Here is an 18,219-nt window from a genome sequence, read left to right as displayed (position 1 = left end):
TTTGATAAAAAAGACAATTTTTAATTCTATAATTTTATGAAGATAAGGAAGGATGCTGCAGTATATGAATATGGATGGTCAGTCCATTTATATTTAAGAGCAAAGTGGTATATACAGCTGCTTTTGAACAGCATCTTTGTCCCTGGCTTGTATTCATATATATTCCCATTCCAAAAAACAATGTTGTTTTAAAAAATGGTTTTCAATGTTGTTTTAAAAAATGGTTTTCAACTGTAACTTATATAACTTTAAAACATTATTTCTTAGTTTGAAGAACTACATTTCAAAACTGAAGAATTCATAACAAGTTATGGAAAGTATTTTTTTAAGGATTGAGAGAAAGAAAATAGTTAAAAATAATAAAGCAGCACATTTAAGGCAATTTAATAAGTTAATATAATTAGTTTAGTATAATTAGTATAATTTGTTATTAATCAATCCTCTATATATAACTAATATTGACTGTTTATAAGAAGAAATATCTTAGAAGCCTTGCTGACTAAAATCTATAAACAGTATGAGAGCTGAGAGTTTAGCAACAGAGTGGAAATACAGAATATCATGAAAGCAAGTACTTTTTGAATTTAAGAATGAAAAATACCTGCAGTCCTAGTACCTTATGATTTGCCAAGAAGCAGTTTCTCCCCTCAGGTCCTTCTGTATTATAGGTGCATGTTAGCAATAAATACAGGTGAAACTCGAAAAATTAGAATGTTGTGCAAAAGTTCATTTATTTCAGTAATGCAACTTAAAAGATGAAACTAATATATGAGATAGACTCATTACATGCAAAGCAAGATAGTTCAAGCCGTGATTTGTCATAATTGTGATGATTATGGCTTACAGCTCATGAAAACCCCAAATCCACAATCTCAGAAAATTAGAATATTGTGAAAAGGTTCAATATTCTAGGCTCAAAGTGTCCAACTCTAATCAGCTAATTAACACCTGCAAAGGGTTCCTGGGCCTTTAAATGGTCTCTCAGTCTGGTTCAGTAGGAATCACAATCATGGGAAAGACTGCTGACCTGACAGTTGTGCAGAAAATCATCATTGACACCCTCCATAAGGAGGGAAAGCCTCAAAAGGTAATTGCAGACGAAGTTGGATGTTCTCAAAGTGCTGTATCAAAGCACATTAATAGAAAGTTATGTGGAAGGGAAAAGTGTGGAAGAAAAAGGTGCACAAGCAGCAGGGATGACCGCAGCCTGGAGAGGATTGTCAGGAAAAGGCCATTCAAAAGTGTTGGGGACTTTCACAAGGAGTGGACTGAGGCTGGAGTCAGTGCATCAATAGCTACCACACACAGATCCTGGACATGGGCTTCAAATGTCATATTCCTCTTGTCAAGCCACTCCTGAACAACAAACAACGTCAGAAGCGTCTTACCTGGGCTAAAGAAAAACAGAACTGGTCTGTTGCTCAGTGGTCCTCTTTTCTGATGAGAGCAACTTTTGCATCTCATTTGGAAACCAAGGACCCAGAGTCTGGAGGAAGAATGGAGAGGCACACACTGCAAGATGCTTGAAGTCCAGGGTGAAGTTTCCACAGTCTGTGCTGATTTGGGGAGCCATGTCATCTGCTGGTGTTGGTCCACTGTGCTTCATTAAGTCCAGGGTCAACGCAGATGCCTACCAGGAGATTTTGGAGCACTTCATGCTTCCTTCCACAGATGAGCTTTATGGGGATGCTAACTTCATTTTCCAGCAGGACTTGGCACCTGCCCACACGGCCAAAAGCACCAAAACCTAGTTCAATGACCGTGGGATTACTGTGCTTGATTGGCCAGCAAACTCGCCTGACCTGAACCCCATAGAGAATCTATGGGGCATTGCCAAGAGAAAGATGAGAGACATGAGACCGAACAATGCAGAAGAGCTGAAGGCCGCTATTGAAGCATCCTGGTCTTCCACAACATCTCAGCAATGCCACAGGCTGATAGCTTCCATGCCACACTGCATTGAGGCAGTAATTGCTGCAAAAGGGGCCCAAACCAAGTACTGACTATATATGCATGGTTATACTTTTCAGAGGTTCAATATTGTTCTATGTACAATCCTTGTTTTATTGATTGCATGTAATATTCAAATTTTCTGAGATTGTGGATTTGGGGTTTTCATGAGCTGTAAGCCATAATCATCACAATTATGACAAATCATGGCTTGAACTATCTTGCTTTGCATGTAATGAGTCTATCTCATATATTAGTTTCACCTTTTAAGTTGCATTACTGAAATAAATGAACTTTTGCACGATATTCTAATTTTTTTAGTTTCACCTGTATAAAGTTAAAGCCTATGACACAGAATTGTGATTATCTATTTTTGTTTCTTATTTTAGGAAATACTTGTTTCTGGAAAAAAATATGCCAATGCATTTATTTTTTGTTTGTTTTCGTTTAATATTTAGGTTGTCAGTTGATGCAGCAAAATCCACCTGTTCTGAAACAGATTGTAATGATAATGTGCCTTCCCATAAAAGTTCTGTGCAATCACTAAACAAGCACACAGTGAATGGATATTTTCAGCAACATAGTGTATATGATTCCCCCACATCAAGAGCGGCTTCTGTGTCAGTAGATGGCAGTCTTTATAATCTACCACGAAGTTATTCTCAAGATGTTTTACCAAAGTCATCTCCTTCTGGAACTGATACAGATGGAGAGCAGCATGTTTTCAGCACTCCATCTGCAACCTCTTCTCTTGATACACAGATGAGGCATTTCTCCCTTAGTTATGATATTCCTTCAACACCTGGAAGTACTTACCAGATTCCACGAACTTTTCCAGAAAGTTCATTGACTCAAGGTTCAAAGCTAGAGACTATTCCAGATGTTCCTCCACCACGCCCACCAAAGCCTCATCATGCTTCAGATCGCTCTCCAGTGGAGGCATGTAGCATCTCTCGTACTGCCTCAGATACTGATAACAGTTACTGCATCCCTACAGGTAGCTTGCTCCCATCTCGCAGCAACACAATTTCCACCATGGACATGAATATATTTCGCAAAGGTTAGTGAGTTTTTTATTGTATAAATTTTATCAAAGATTTCATTTATATTTAATTGAAATATTTCAAGATTCAAGAGAAGGATGTTAGCTCAAAATCATTGGGTTTGTTCTAATTTCCTTTTAATGTGATGTTACAAATCTTGATACATTATATTATTTCAATGCAGATTTCCATTCAATAATAATATTTTAAATTGTGAATTCTATTATTTAGAAAGCTCAGAGTATTGATAAAAAAGTAAAAGTAAAAATGTATCAATATTAAAAGCATTTTAAGGTGTCACTATTGCAAGTTTAAAATTATTTAATTTTTCACCCAACATTAAATATAATATAAAAAGTACTGCTGCATTCATATCAAAGTAGTACTTAATATTATCACTGAGTAGTTAATATTAATACTTAATATTAAGATCTCCATTGTATTATTATTTAGTAGGTATAAATTTATATACACATTCATATATTGATAAAAGGAAATCAGATAATCAAAATCATGGGTGTTTGAGGGTACATACTGTAAATAGGTGATTGATGTTATGGGAAGCTGAATTTGCTGAAATCAGCAAGAGTTTACTTTGATTGAGTGAGTTATCTTGACTATTGTATATGTCCTTGATTTTGTTTTTGCACTGCCTTTTGTTATAGATTATTAAGAGAGACATCTCTTAGGGCTACCACAACATGGATATCCTACATTATGGATTAGATGAAGCCCTCTTGTACTGCCAAATTTCAGTACCAAAACAGAAATATGCATGCATGTTTACTATGCTTTTTTGCTATATAGTAATGGGTGGGTAAAAATTGTGCTTGACTTGATACATTTATTTTAATTAATTTCCTAACCTATAAAGAGTTCCTTTTATGTCATCATTGCACTATCATGGTATCTGTGTTCCTAAGGAAATTTTAAAAAAAATCAGGCCTAACTTGCAACAGGGCTACCTGCCCTTGGCTTCAAATCATTTTGAGCATGGGTGTCAAAAGTCGCGGCATCACGTTGCCATGATGTGACATTTCATGACATTTTCCCCATTTTCGGAGCTGAGGTGGGCGTGGCCTGCATGTGACACATCAGGCCCGTGGGGGCACCAGTTTGACACCTCTGCTTTTGAACCTGCATGCTATTTATGATGTAAACCAATCATGAAGCAAGGTGGCTTTCAGAGTTCAAACTCTTTTTAATCTGAAAATTGCTATTGTGGTATTCATCTTTTACTATTGCAAGTATGCCTTAACCATTTTAGTGTCTATAAAGCAGGATCGGGCCATTTGGTGCTTTTGAATGTTGTGGCTTTCAGCTTTCTTCTGCTTCTGTTGGAATGACTAAGGTTTAGGTTGTATAAAGAGGCATGAGCTTGGACAGTATCTGTTAGATATTTAGGTTTATCCCTTGCAACTTCATAACATTTGAAATCTTTATAAATATTATGAATAATTATGAAATCACGAGGATGGTATGGGATTAAGGGGGAGGTTGGCACATGCAGAAGAGCCAAAACTGGCAGTTAAAATGAAAAATACAGAACAAATTAGCTTAAAAGAAGGATAGGAGGGAATATTTCTCTTTCCCTTTTAAGTCTGATTTATTTGTTCACTGCTTACTTCTAGGTTGAGCATTGGCTCTATTTGCATTTTTAAACTGTGACATAGCGAATTTTCCTGTTACTGAGTTATAATGCTATTACTTAACCTTGAAGTTGGCCGAAATGTACAGTGGCTAGAAATTTTGCCTATTTTGAAGCTAACTTTAAATGGTTTTGAAATAAGAGGAAAAACATTAATCCCTAGATTAATCTAAGGGTGACTTATCTTTATTTTAGCCAGGGGCTTGAAATTAAGTGAAGTTAATATTATTGTAATGCAACATGAAAAAGAGCATGCTTGTTACTATACTTAGCTATAAGTAGACACATGGGCTGGTTCTTCCAGCCCTTCCCTCAGCTATAGCTATATTGTGCTTCAACTCCCATTATTTCTAGTCAAGTGAACTTTGTGTTAATATATCCAAAACATAACAAATGTGGGAAGGCTGTTACAGAAAGTGATTATACAGAATTTTCCATTTTTACTAGTTGCACTTAATTGTGTGATTTTTATGTCATTGCTGAGGAACAGGGAAAAAACATTTGCTTTCTTCTCCCTTGTTTTAGACCTTGGTTGTCAAGACTGCTATTTTGTTCCACGAACATTTCCAAATGATAGATCAAGCTCACTGGAAGGCTTCCATAACCACTTTGTAAGTATTATTTTGATTTGACAAGGAGAAAAAAAAAGTTTATAAAGCTGAAATGCCAGTCTACTTACTATTCAAGTCAAGAAAGAAACTTTATGCTGAATATCAAACATCAAACTTTACACTGAACATAATACATCAATCATTGGCTTTATTGTTTTGCTTAATCAGAGACAACCTAGATACTTTCTGTATAGTAAATTGAGACTCCATATTTTTTAATATGTGAAGTCACAAGATCACAAGAATTCTCTTAAAGAGGGTTAAACTTAAGCTCTCTACAACCAGAAATTTTTTAAGAGAGTTCTTATTCTGATCTTGTGACTTCGTGTATTAAAAATATGGTATCTCAATCTATTGCACATGGAATATCTAGGTCCATGATGGTGAACCTATGGCACATGTGCTGGAAGTGGTACGCAGAGCCATTTCTGCCAGCACGCGAGCCATCGGCCGGAACAGATCCACTGCGCATGCACATGTGCCTCCCGCCAGCCAGCTGATTGTCTGGTATCTTGTCACGCACGTGCAGGGGGCGGGTGCGTGGGGGAGATGCGTGTGCTTGCGAAGAGGTGCATGGAATGTGGGGTTTATGCACGCATGCAGGTACAGTGCGTGCATGGGGGGTCACACGTGCCTGCGTGGGGGAGGGTTGTGTGCAGATTGCATTATGGGTGCAGGCACGCATGCTTGCACATGCACGTACTTTTGGCACGCAATGACGAAAAGGTTAGCCATCACTGATCTAGGTTGTCTCTGAGTATTATCTAATGTTGTCTCTGAAGGCTGAAAGGTCATTTGCTGGTCAGAGGGATCTGTAGTGATGCCTACTGGGACTTAAGTAAGTTGGTGCTCTTAATGTCAACATCTTCAGGTTTTGTATCAAGATGATGAAAATGCCCATTGAGTTCTTATTGTTCCACACATATTTCAGCATTTTTCATACTGAGCATTTGGTTGTGTGCATATTCACTAATAAACAACAGTAGGGATCCTTAATAGACCCCATGAAAAATATTTGAAAGGATGGCTTGGCTATAATGTAACAAAAGGGTGTCTTCATAATGGGACATCAACCTGATGAAGGAGAGGGAAGGAGCTTGGAAATAATTCAGCACATAAATATCTTGCAAAATGTGTAGAAAGGTGAAAAGCACATAATAGGATGAAAAGGCAGAGGATGTGGTGGATGTTTAATTGTGTAAGATATGAAAGAATTGTCTTCCATGAAGAAGAGGCCCTTGATCAGTAATGTAATAATTATCATATGACTTGAATCATAGTCAGTGAATTCTGATTAATTTACTGCTATCATAACTCTTGTTTCTAGAAAAATAAAAGTCTATTGACTGTTGGAAGTGTTTCAAGTGAAGAACTGGATGAAAATTATGTTCCCATGAACCCTAACTCGCCTCCACGTCACCATTCTGGCAGTTTTACTGAACCCATCCAAGAAATGACGAACTATGTGCCAATGACTCCTGGCACGTTTGATTTTTCACTATTTGGAATGCAAGTGCCCCCTCCAGCACACATGGGATTTAGATCTAGTCCAAAGACCCCTCCTAGAAGGCCAGTCCCTGCGGCAGAATGTGAACCTCCTCCAGTGGACAGGAACCTGAAGCCAGACCGTAAAGGTGAGGGATGAATGTGTGCAGCCAGTTGCTCTAAGCATTTTCTTCCCATCATTGTTTATCCTTCACAGAATAAAACCATATTAGAAGTTGATAGCCAGTATGAACAATTTTAATTTAGAGTTTTATTATTAAGGTGTTAAATACGTTCATCATAGTTTAATTTTTGATTTGTATCTTCCTTTTAACACAATTTCTGTAAGCTGCTTAGAGCCAATTTGGTCTGTAAGCCAATTATGCAAATAAGTAAAATCACAGCAATTTTTAAAACACATTTGCAATATTTTATTGTTAATGCTATACTTTCAATTAAGGTTTTGTTTTTTTAATTTTGTGCAAAATCTTGTACAGCAGATTAGATTTTTGTTTTGGGAATAATTTAGGCATCATTAATCTATGATCATCAGAATTTATAGATAATAATGTTACTTGTTTTTCATAAAACAAGTTATTAAATGGATCTCATTTAAATCCTTTATTTATTTATTTATTTATTTATTTTTATTTTATACTTTGTTATTGTACGTATATACACAGTATACACATACAACAAAATTCACATAACACCAGAGACCAGACCCAGCACGCGCACACACATGACAATCCCCAAACACATCCCCACCCACCAAAATTCCCCGCCCCCTAAAAGCACACAAGCTACAGCATTTTTGAAGCTGGCAAACTCATAGTTTTACTGTCTCTCAAATAACTTCATCTCCCAGTATCTTATCAAAATGGTATTAATAGATAATACATATTTTAATGTAGCACTGTAAAAGGAATGCATGTTGTTGTCATAGAATAGCAATAGCAGTTAGACTTATATACCGCTTCACAGTGCTTTACAGGCCACTCTAAGTGGTTTACAGAGTCAATACATTGCTTCAACAACCTGGGTCCTTACCGAGATTATTATCGCCCTTGGAAGGATGGAAGGCCAAGTCAACCTTGAGCTGGTGAGATTAGAACTGTTGACAATCATCAGAATTAGCTTGCAATACTGTATTCTAACCACTGCACCACCATGGCTCTCTAATAATAGTGAATTATTATTAACTATTACTCCTAGATATTGTAAAATTACCATTTATAGCTTGCCTCATCATTGGCCATGCCAGTGTAGTTCAGGAACATCTGGAGAGCCCTGCCTCAATGTCTTACAGGCTTTTTAATTGAATCATATTATTTGCTACCAATAGTAGAGATTTTTTGTAGCTTAGGGATCCTTGCTGCTGTCTGAGCTTAGTTGGTTTTCTTGCAGATGTCTACAAGAAAATGACCAAGCTCCGAGAGCATCAACAACCTCACAGATTATTTGCTTTCCTGAGCTCTACTAAAATGGGAGAAGGAGCAGAGTGGCAATTTTCTCTTATTCCCTCTGCAGCACCTTTTATGTAAGAGTATAGGAAGGAAGTGGCAGCAGGAGAGAAAGAATAAGATAATATTGCTGCCATATTTCCTTTTTCTAGCATGATGATTTGCTAGATTCAAGTTCCTATTTGTTTGTAGAGGTAGAAGCCTGGATCCAACCCAATGTGTTGGATATAAAAATAGAGGCAGGTAAGTTTTTTTCTTCTAGCAAGAAGAAGGCACACATTATGTGAGCATGTTGTGCATATGTCATTTTATAAAGTTTTTTTTACGTTGACTTGTACTGAATTATGTGCTGATCACAATTACGCTTTTTTGCTGTTCTAATCTTTCAGTGCTTACAAATGTTGGAGATGGTGCTTCTCTAAATCTCATTGGTAGCAAATTCAGAGTTTGCTTTCCTTCAGCACTGCTGATCAGCATTTCTACCGATCAAATAACTGAGTTACTCAGAACTTTTATTTAAGTGTCATTAAAAAATTTTTATTGATTTCAAATATAATAGAGGTGTTAGCCTCAAAGATAAAATTAAAAGGAGCATTTGTTTTGTAGTTAAACATCACATCAGTCTCTTTTATTAGTACCTGCCTTAACAGAGATGTGCTAAGTTTAATATAAAAATTAATTGACACAAAATATAATTGCAAAATGGTACATAAACATGAATTAAATAATTATAGTTGAAATTTCATACAGTCCTGAGTAGATGATACATTGAGATCTTTAAAAATGTTAACAGACCTCTGAATGTTCATGCTAAAAACTGGTTAGCTATTTATCAACCATCAAAGGATGCAAGGCTGAGTCAATCTTGAGCTGGTCAGGATCAAACTCTGACAGTGGGCGGAATTAGCCTGCAATACTACATTCTAACCACTGTACCCCACACAAGCTCTATATGCTATTTTAAAAAACCTTGTTTCTATAACCTTTAAGCAGGAAAAACAGTGCGTCACAGGCAACAATTTTTGAAACAAGTATCTCAAATGGGCTATCTTACAAAGTGCATCTAAAATCTAGCTCTTCCGATTTTGGTAGGATTGAAATGTGACAAATTTGTTGTCACTTCAGTGATGCTATGTCACCATCCAGAGGGTCAGTAGACCAGTACCACCCTAGCTTTCCAGAGGCTGGTTAGATTTTTTGGCTGCTGGAGACCAAGTAGATAGGTCCCACTCTAGCCCTTCAGAGACCACAGAAAGCCAGCAAGTTATTCCCACTCTCATTTGCATTTTGTTTTTTGATTGTTCTGTTTTTCTGTGTAGATAAGAAAATATTTTTGAGTCATCTAGTTTAACATATTTATATGCTTCCATCATTAAACATACTTTTATTGTAAGTTGGCATACAGAACACATCCTCTGTGCTGTGATGGCATACAGAACCTATCTTCTCACCTTTTTTCCTTTTGCTAGTGTGCTTTGGTATCACTGTACTGTTCCTCCTTCCAATATGGTAGCTAATAGCACTGTTTGCAGAAAGAACATCATATTTATTGGTGACATTCAATTCAATTGCTTCCTTCAAGAAACTTTGATGCATGGGCTCTTAGTATGCTGCATGTATCTTAGTGTGAGATTGCTGTCTGTCACTTGCTTGCTTAACTTTCAAAAATGTAATCTCTTTCTGCAAGGGACTTTGCAGCTTTTTAATAGTCATTATTTTTTCTGGTTTTTATCTTGATAATAAAAAGCTATATTAAGAAAGATTCCTTTTTTTATCAATTAGGTCAAAGCCCTAAAATTTTAAGACCTAAACCTCATGGTTTAGAACGAACAGATTCGCAAACCATAGGTGACTTTACAACAAGGAGAAAGGGTATGTACTTTGGCATTGCATGATCTATTTGGCTTTGTATAAAACTCCAGTAAAAAGTGATCCTGATTACTCATATATCGTTCCAGTTCATAGGACTGCTAGCTTCTCAGCCATGTTTTTAACTTGCGCAAAACGTGTTGAAAATGCTGTGTGTAAATCAGTTTTCTTCCCTTTAATTTATCTTAGGCATTATTTCAAATATATTTTGCTTGGTTTTAGATTATTTACACATTATATGTGTAATGTGAAATATATAAACACTCAACTGAATTATGCCACATTATGATTTATGAAGACTACTCTTTATAGAGATTTTATTAGTGTAAAGGATTTTTTTCAATTAATGTGTAACAATGGGAGAAAATGACATCTTTTCACACATACATTAGATACTTAGTAATGTATCTAGCAATTTATCTAGTAATAGCTATAGTAGTATCAGAAATAATTGACACATTACTATTTTTAAAATATCCCTGTCTTGATTTCATTTTGGTATTAGATGTGTTAGATAAAGAGTCCTGAAGGGCTTTCAGCAATTAAGAACATTTCTGCTACTTATTTCTTGAACTACTTCAAAGATCTGAAAGGTTTATATGGAAGCCAAAAAAAAGAACAGGCTGCTTCAATGAATAGAAGAAAAGTACTGTGTTTAATGTTCATGCATGTGAACATTTTCCCAATTATTTTTGAAGTGTGTGCAATTTAATTGTTATAAATTTATAGCATTGTATTAAATTGTATATTTAACACAAAGTTATAAGTGTTTTTAAAACGTCATAAAATATTTTTTCTCCCATTGCTCTATCTTTATAAAACTTTCTAACATATTTAATGCTCCTTTTTTGAAATTTTTTTTTGATAATTATTGTAAAATTAATCTATGTTAAAAAATACAGTAGATATACATACATGCTTATTCTTGGCCCAATTAGTATTTTAAGCATTTTAAAGTAATTTTAAAAATACCTATTTTTTATTATTCAAATCAAGAATTTTATGACTGGTTTAAAATAGTTCTAGTTAAAATAGAGAATATTCCATGTATCAAACTGTTTAGAAGCAGAAGTATGTCAATAGGTTACAATAATGAAACATATTATATTATTTACTAATTTATACCAGTAACTTAAGTATTATTTACAATATAGTACAAAATTGGAACTAAAAGCAATTATATATTTTTTCAAGTGTGTTTTTAGGGCCTTTTAACTTATCTTGGGCATTATTTCAAATATATTTGGCTTGGTTTTAGATGTTTAACATAGAGTGCACTTTAAAAAATTGTAAGCAGACCTCAGATTATCTCAAAGAACAAAGAGATCATATACAAGGCAGATGTTGACTCAAATAGCCTGCATTTAAATGATAGGAAGCTTTAAAGATATTAAACAATGTTTTGCATGTCATATTTTGTATTAAGCCTGAAAAAAGGTATTTTACCAATTTAGTTATTAAATAACATTGTTTTAATAAAAAAATAACCGTCCTTTCTGCATCATTTGATCACTCAAGGAAGGCTATCTAAAGTTCAATAATACACAAACGTTCAAAAATCAAATGCATAAAGTATGTCAAAAAATCTTTGCCTGCCTATGTGCTATCACCAGTCTCAAAATGATGGATATCAACATTTCCCAGTATCCATCTGTTTTTAATGCAGGGTAATATTAAGTCATAGCTAGTTGCTCTGAGGTTGTTCTTAGAAAATAACAAAGAAAAAGAGCTACACAGTTAATGCTTAAATCTAGTAAGTATCATACTGAGTGAGACCTTCTTAAAATGATTGATATGACATGGTTTAGCTAATAATAAATGCATTCTCATGAGCTTAATAGGCTAACATTAACTACTTTCAAAGAAGATATGAATTCTATGATCTTCTGCTAAATCATACACTATTGTATTGATTAACTTCACTTTCTTTATAAAAAGGATCATACAAAATTAACCAAGGTATTTAGGAGAGAAAAGAATAGTTACGGTTGTTTATTCCAGCAAGATACAACTCCTTGAAAAGTGAAAAAGAACAGGTTTGGTGGAAAGTCAGTTAGTCTTGACTAATCTTTTATACTCTAGTAACAATTTGCACAAAGCATTGTTTTTTGTTTCCGTGCGTGTAATAAAAGTTTTAAAAGCAGTAATGAGAACTAATACACAGTAAATTAAAATAGACAAAATTAAGAAGAAACAATATAGTATATTAAGAGTATATTAAATATATTTTCCCACATTTCATAGTGAAGTTTTATATGGAAAATGAGCTATAATAAATAGGTATATCGTAATATAAGATTTCTCTTAAAGTGCATTCTTTTCAAACTTGTTTCTTGTGTATATAGTGAAACCAGCACCGCTAGAAATTAAACCTTTATCAGAATGGGAAGAATTGCCAGCTCCAATTAGATCTCCAATTACCAGAAGTTTTACACGAGAGTAAGTCTTTGCCTTCTTCTATATTCATACTATAGTATAGTCTTTTTTATTCAATGGTGACCACAACAGCCATGTGTACTGCCCGTATAAATTGCTTTACATATGTTCCTGCCATTTACCATATAGCAGACAGTCTAGGAAAAGATTATAAAAAAATCAAGTTGGCAGTCATGACCACTACCTTGATTTTTCTGAATCCCTCTCAACCACAGATGCCACCACCCAAAATTTTTGGCTATGTTGCTAGGATTGTCAGTCCCGGATCCATATTGATTCAGATTAAGGGCTGTCACAGATTAAGCGCTGTCACAGCCCGTAAGGGCGCAGCTGTGGGAATGAGAGAATAGTGAGAAGGGAGGATAGCCACAACAGCATTTTTCAAGAGAGCTCAAGGTCGAGTTGCTGGAGTTTGGGGGGGAGTGACTGGACTTGGCGGGAGTTCAGAATTAAGGTGGATTGAAAAATGCAACTAAAGAATCATCAGTAGGGGCTGTGTGTGAGTTTTAGTGTAGCAGGCTGAAAACGCAGGAATGCAGATTTAGGTTTTCCCTAGATGTGCCAATATGACTTCTCTAATAAATTCTTACTTGGGTGGACTTTGCCTCTGAGTGCTGAATTTGGGGTGGAGTTTGGTTGGAACACTGACAAGGATCTTCCTACATAATACTTCTCCTATGGCACCACAATTTATTTATTTTTAATCTCTTCAGGAACAGTTCCTGATATTTTGCTGTAGATTCTTTTGGATTTCTTTGTCTTGAATTATCATTCAACTCCTTTATTTTGTTATTCTTGCTTTTAAAGGGAAAGATGGAATAGAAATACATAAATAAAATACAGAAATATATTTATGAACAGCATAAAATAAATACACCACATTTTAAAAATACTTTTCTTCATTTAGTTCTTCCAGGTTTCCATTATCTCCCCGGCCAGATTCAATTCATAGTACAACTTCTAGCAGTGATTCGCATGACAGTGATGAGAATTATGTACCCATGAATCCAAATCAGTCCACTGATGATCCTGTAGGTAGTTTTACATCATAAATATGCCCTTTCTTCCAAATCATATTGCACGTTCTGTTTTTCGGTGGGAGGGGAGGGATTAAATCAATTAAATACTATGAGGCTTATAAAAGTGAAATAATGTTTAAATAATAGGAGCATTATTTTGTAGTTACACTTAACAAATTACAGATAGTGATAGACAAATTGGGTAATGGGATGAAGCAAATTAGTCATGTTTGTTTTTAAAATGATTTATTTCATGTATTTCATACCTTGAAATGTTATCATTCATGCCTGGCAATTAAGTTCTGGGGACCATAAAATGAGTAAAACCTTGGAAATAATGGAATCTAGTTGCCTGTTTCTCATTTTCATCCTTTTCTTTGTTTGAATCTGGACATAGGAATTGTTCTTTTGATTAGAAATAAATGGCCAAATGACCAGCCAATACCTATGATAAAGTAGGGAACCTGTGATTCTCCAGATATGGTTGGATTTCAACTCTCCTAAGCTCTTCTCATAAATAATGCTCACACATTTCTAAAGTGGATGGTGAAAATACACAGGAACTACACAAGACCAGTATTCTAGTCCAACTTTTGTTTTAGCAAAAGATATTCTTTACTCATTATATAGACTTATGAACTAGAAGCCTTCAACATATACAAAAACATGAGCTACATTATTTCCCTATACATTTTATACAACTTTAAGAAATATTTTATTTATTGTGAAATAATAATAAGAGAAGGTAGACAAACTTTTATATGGTCTTTGACCGATATATACACATATATGGGGAAGGGGAGGAGACAGTACATATTACGAAGTAAATTCTTATGAATGTAAATATTTATGTGGCTTTCCAACATTTTTCAGTTTTATAACATCTCTTCTGACACCAGTAAACATGTTTCACACATCCCAGAAGTGTTCTGAGCTTGGTCAGGTTCCAAATTTGGGATATTTCTGGAATGAACAAAATAGTATCAATAAAGGAGAATATTTATAGCTCAGGGTTGACATGAGTAAGGAGTGCAGTGGAGGTACAGCACACTGCACTCCTTACTAGCACTGATGATGTTGCCTAGTTTGGGTAATGAAACATCTGCAAGAAAACAAGCAAGCCCAGAGAGGACCAAGAACAAAATAGTGTTAAGCCATTTCTAGTTAACCTAATACAACCAGACTTTGTATTGACTTTTAAACCTTTTGCATATCCCTAACATTAAATCTTAGTTTGATTTTAGTTTTTCCCTATACTGTGGCACTAAACAATTTTAATTAAAAGTAATCTTAGTTGTAAAATATTGTTGGGTATTGAAATATATATTACAAAATGAGACAATAGTCCTTCACAATGTTGAAGGATACATTAAAGTTTTTCACAAATAATAACAATAATTCCAATTACAATTTCAGGGTTTGTTCGGCAGCAGCAGCCTTGATGGGGGAAGCAGCCCTATGGTAAAACCTAAAGGTGACAAGCAGGTGGAATATTTAGATCTGGATTTAGATTCTGGAAAATCTACTCCACCTCGCAAGGTAAATGCAACTGCATAGCTACTCACAGATAATTTAGCTGCTGACAATGAATCATTTTATTTCTCAATTACAGTTGAGGTCCATTTTTTTAATTATGAAAATGGGGAAAATACAACTTTTTATGCTAGTTGTCACTATACTAATAAGCTTAGAACTTTTCTTTCAGCAAACTTTGCAAAGCTGGGTAGAAAATGACTTTTATTCAAACACTAATGAATGTACGATGTGTACATATTTGCCAGTAGTTGCTTTCTTCTTCTTTATCAACTTAGATCAAGAGTTTTTATCCCAAGTCTCTAGTTTGAAAGAGTGGAAGTGAGAAATAAATACATAAGAATAATTATTTGGGGGAAAAGGTACTCCATTTTTTCCATTAGACACTTCTGCTGAATCACATTCTCTTCTGAAAAAGAAGGAAAAGACTTTTATGTTATCTTGCCTTATAAGTCTCTCTGTGTATGTGCCTTAAAAATATTGTTGACCCCTAACAATTACCTGGACAAGTTCTTGCAGTTTTCTTAGCAGCATTTTCAGAAGTATTTTGCCATTCCCTCTTTCCTAAAGCTGAAAAAGTGACTGGCCCAAAGGGCTTTGTGCCAAAGGCAAGACTAAAAGTCTCTGTTTCTCTCCTACTGCTTTAACCACTATGCCAACCCCTTTCTATTATTCTACTTTAATGTCTTGTTTTGTTTCTTTTCCAGAAAAAGAGTAGTGTTTCTGGCGGTAGTGTGGCTGATGAAAGAGTCGATTATGTTGTTGTTGACCAACAAAAAACATTAGCGTTGAAGAGTACAAGAGAAGCTTGGACAGATGGAAGGCAATCAACAGAATCTGAAACACCAACAAAAAGTGTGAAATGAAAATAATTTTTTGAAGTCCCGTTTAAATATTAAATTATAAGCCACCATTAACTGAGAGAGAAGAATACTTCAATGAATTATTTTTCTTCAAATATTTCAATATCAAGCTGATGACAACATGAAATGAAACAGTAGCCTATGTCAAAGTGATTTTCATGATGTAAAATAATGTTATCTTGGGTCTCAGAAAAACATTTTGATCTGGAATTAACTGATTGATAGTATTACAATGTTGTATGCACTTTTTCCTTGTTAAAATGGTGGTTCAGCTTTCTCCACCAAATATACTTTTAACATCCTCCTTTCTTCCCCCTGACACTACTATATAACATTCTAGGAAGTAAGCTATGTGTATGATATTAAAATTAAGGTCTGAGGTGCATTTTAATATCTCAAAGATCAATTAGAAAAAAGAGTTTCACAATTTTAATCTACTTGAAATGTCAAGAGATGATTTGTTAAATGCCTATGTTTTATATTTAATACATGCAAAAAAAAAATTTCAAACTCTACAGGTTGCCTTCCTATCAGAAATGGCTGTGAGTTAGTAATAATAGGTATGTGTTTGGATCTACTCTAATGTCTTATTCAATAATGCATTAGTTAGAGGAGGTCCTTTTGAATTTTCACTGAGAACAATGTTCTTTGTTTGCCGAGCAAAGATTCCGCAGGGAGGGATCTTTGTCCAGAATATCACACAAATCTCAATATCACTGAAGGTATGCAGTAATGACCAATCTTATTCTTTAACTGTAAAGTGTAATATTTACTTCATTTACAAAAACAGAAACTATGACATCAGGTACGTACCTAGCATCACATTGTGCTAGTTCACATATCAGGTTCAAACAACGTGCTTTTAATTTTCTACTGCAACCAAGCCTTTGTATTGGTTTTTAGTATGAAAATTCATGAAGCGATGTGACATTCACTGTTTATAGTACTAGAAGATACTGTGATTTTTGTTTTGTTTTGTTTTGTTTTTAAATCAGATTGCAATACAAATGGAATTATTATGTCTTGACACCACATGAGTCTTTTTAATGATCCTTGTTATACCTAGTTTCTTGCTTGGCCTTATGTTTAAATTTGTATGTAAGTATTTTTAACATCTTGTTCTTTTTAAAAGGAAAACAAGATTTATCCCATTTTTTAAAAAAAGTTCTTCAGGTACAGAATTCATTTTGAATACTTTGATTTATTGAGTCACTATCCTTATTCCAAATAGCAGCTGCTTCAACAGCTAAAAAGGGAAACACTAATTCTCTTTAAAGTACAACTTTAAAAAATCATTAGTCGTGATGGAAAAATGTACTCATTCATTCTTTTGTGGTTGCAAAAAATGTATTTCTCAAACCTCATCAATACTGAACAAAAAAAGAATTGCTGGCCTTAATACTGTATCTAATTTTCCAATCCCATTCCAACTTAATAGTTTGTAAATTTTCTTTATTCCTAACAAGGTTTCTTTTTAAATTAGAAATATTTTTGTGTTTTAAATGTTTTTTAAACTAAACATTGCATTTTGAGATGAATTTTAAATAAATCCAAGTTGTTCTGCTTCATGCGTGCAAGTCATTGATCGAGAACCATAAACATAGTTGTTAACCTTTAATAACTTCAGTATGTAGATTATTAAATAAGATAACCTATTAGAAATTATGCAAAAAAAAAATTTTTTTGGGGGGAAATGATGGTAGTGTTTTTAAAACTGAAATGAAAGGGTATCTCCAAAAGAAGGTCTTCCTAGTTTTTAATGCTTCTACCACTGAGCCCATTTGTTCATCAAAAGTCTCTGAATAGATGTACCTGGATGAGCCATAAGGCCTAGATGAAGACAATCAAAACAGCAACAAGAGACCACAAGAGGGCCTCCAGGGCTATACAAAACCTAAAGCCAAGTTTTAAGAGCTTTCAGAACTGATAAGAGGTGCAGTCCTTATATCAAGGGACATATAAAAGGCCATAGCAGAGAAAGCTTGCTCAATATTACAATGTTTAATAAAACCCACACATATCCGGAACCCCTGAAACCGACACATACCTGATGGACAGAGACAAACAGTCTCTCCGATATCCAGGCTCTATTCCATGCAGGACAAACCAGCCCATTGAATTTCACTCAGAAGATGACTGATAATCCAAGTTTGCGCTGCTTCATTTCGAAGCACCTGTAGCTTATGGGCAGCCCCATATAGGGTGCATCCCAATAATCTAATCATGAGTAACTGATTGGTGGCATTCCTGGCTGAGAAACAGATGTAACTGGCACCCAAGTTGAACTTGTGCAAAGGCC

At 34.8% G+C, this 18,219-nt stretch overlaps 1 protein-coding gene across 3 annotated transcripts in view; it reads left to right on the top strand.

Moving 5' to 3' along the window:
• Window positions 1-17,486, top strand: part of GAB1 (GRB2 associated binding protein 1) — an 84,270-nt gene extending 66,784 nt beyond the window's left edge. For all 3 annotated transcript variants that reach the window (XM_026668807.2, XM_087963085.1, XM_087963086.1), the window contains 8 exons: window positions 2,409-3,010; window positions 5,167-5,252; window positions 6,580-6,886; window positions 9,983-10,072; window positions 12,415-12,508; window positions 13,413-13,536; window positions 14,941-15,063; window positions 15,765-17,486. In XM_026668807.2, coding sequence (XP_026524592.1) covers window positions 2,409-3,010; window positions 5,167-5,252; window positions 6,580-6,886; window positions 9,983-10,072; window positions 12,415-12,508; window positions 13,413-13,536; window positions 14,941-15,063; window positions 15,765-15,923 — 1,585 coding nt within the window. In that variant the 3' untranslated portion in view covers window positions 15,924-17,486. The remainder of the gene's footprint in view (window positions 1-2,408; window positions 3,011-5,166; window positions 5,253-6,579; window positions 6,887-9,982; window positions 10,073-12,414; window positions 12,509-13,412; window positions 13,537-14,940; window positions 15,064-15,764) is intronic.
• The last annotated feature ends 733 nt before the right edge of the window (window positions 17,487-18,219 follow it).

This window comes from Notechis scutatus, chromosome 4 (assembly GCF_049901735.1).
Source record: "Notechis scutatus isolate UNSWTSFEM ecotype Mainland chromosome 4, rNotScu1.2, whole genome shotgun sequence".
NCBI classification, from domain to species: Eukaryota; Metazoa; Chordata; class Lepidosauria; order Squamata; family Elapidae; genus Notechis; species Notechis scutatus.
This window is presented reverse-complemented; position numbering and strand designations above follow the sequence as displayed.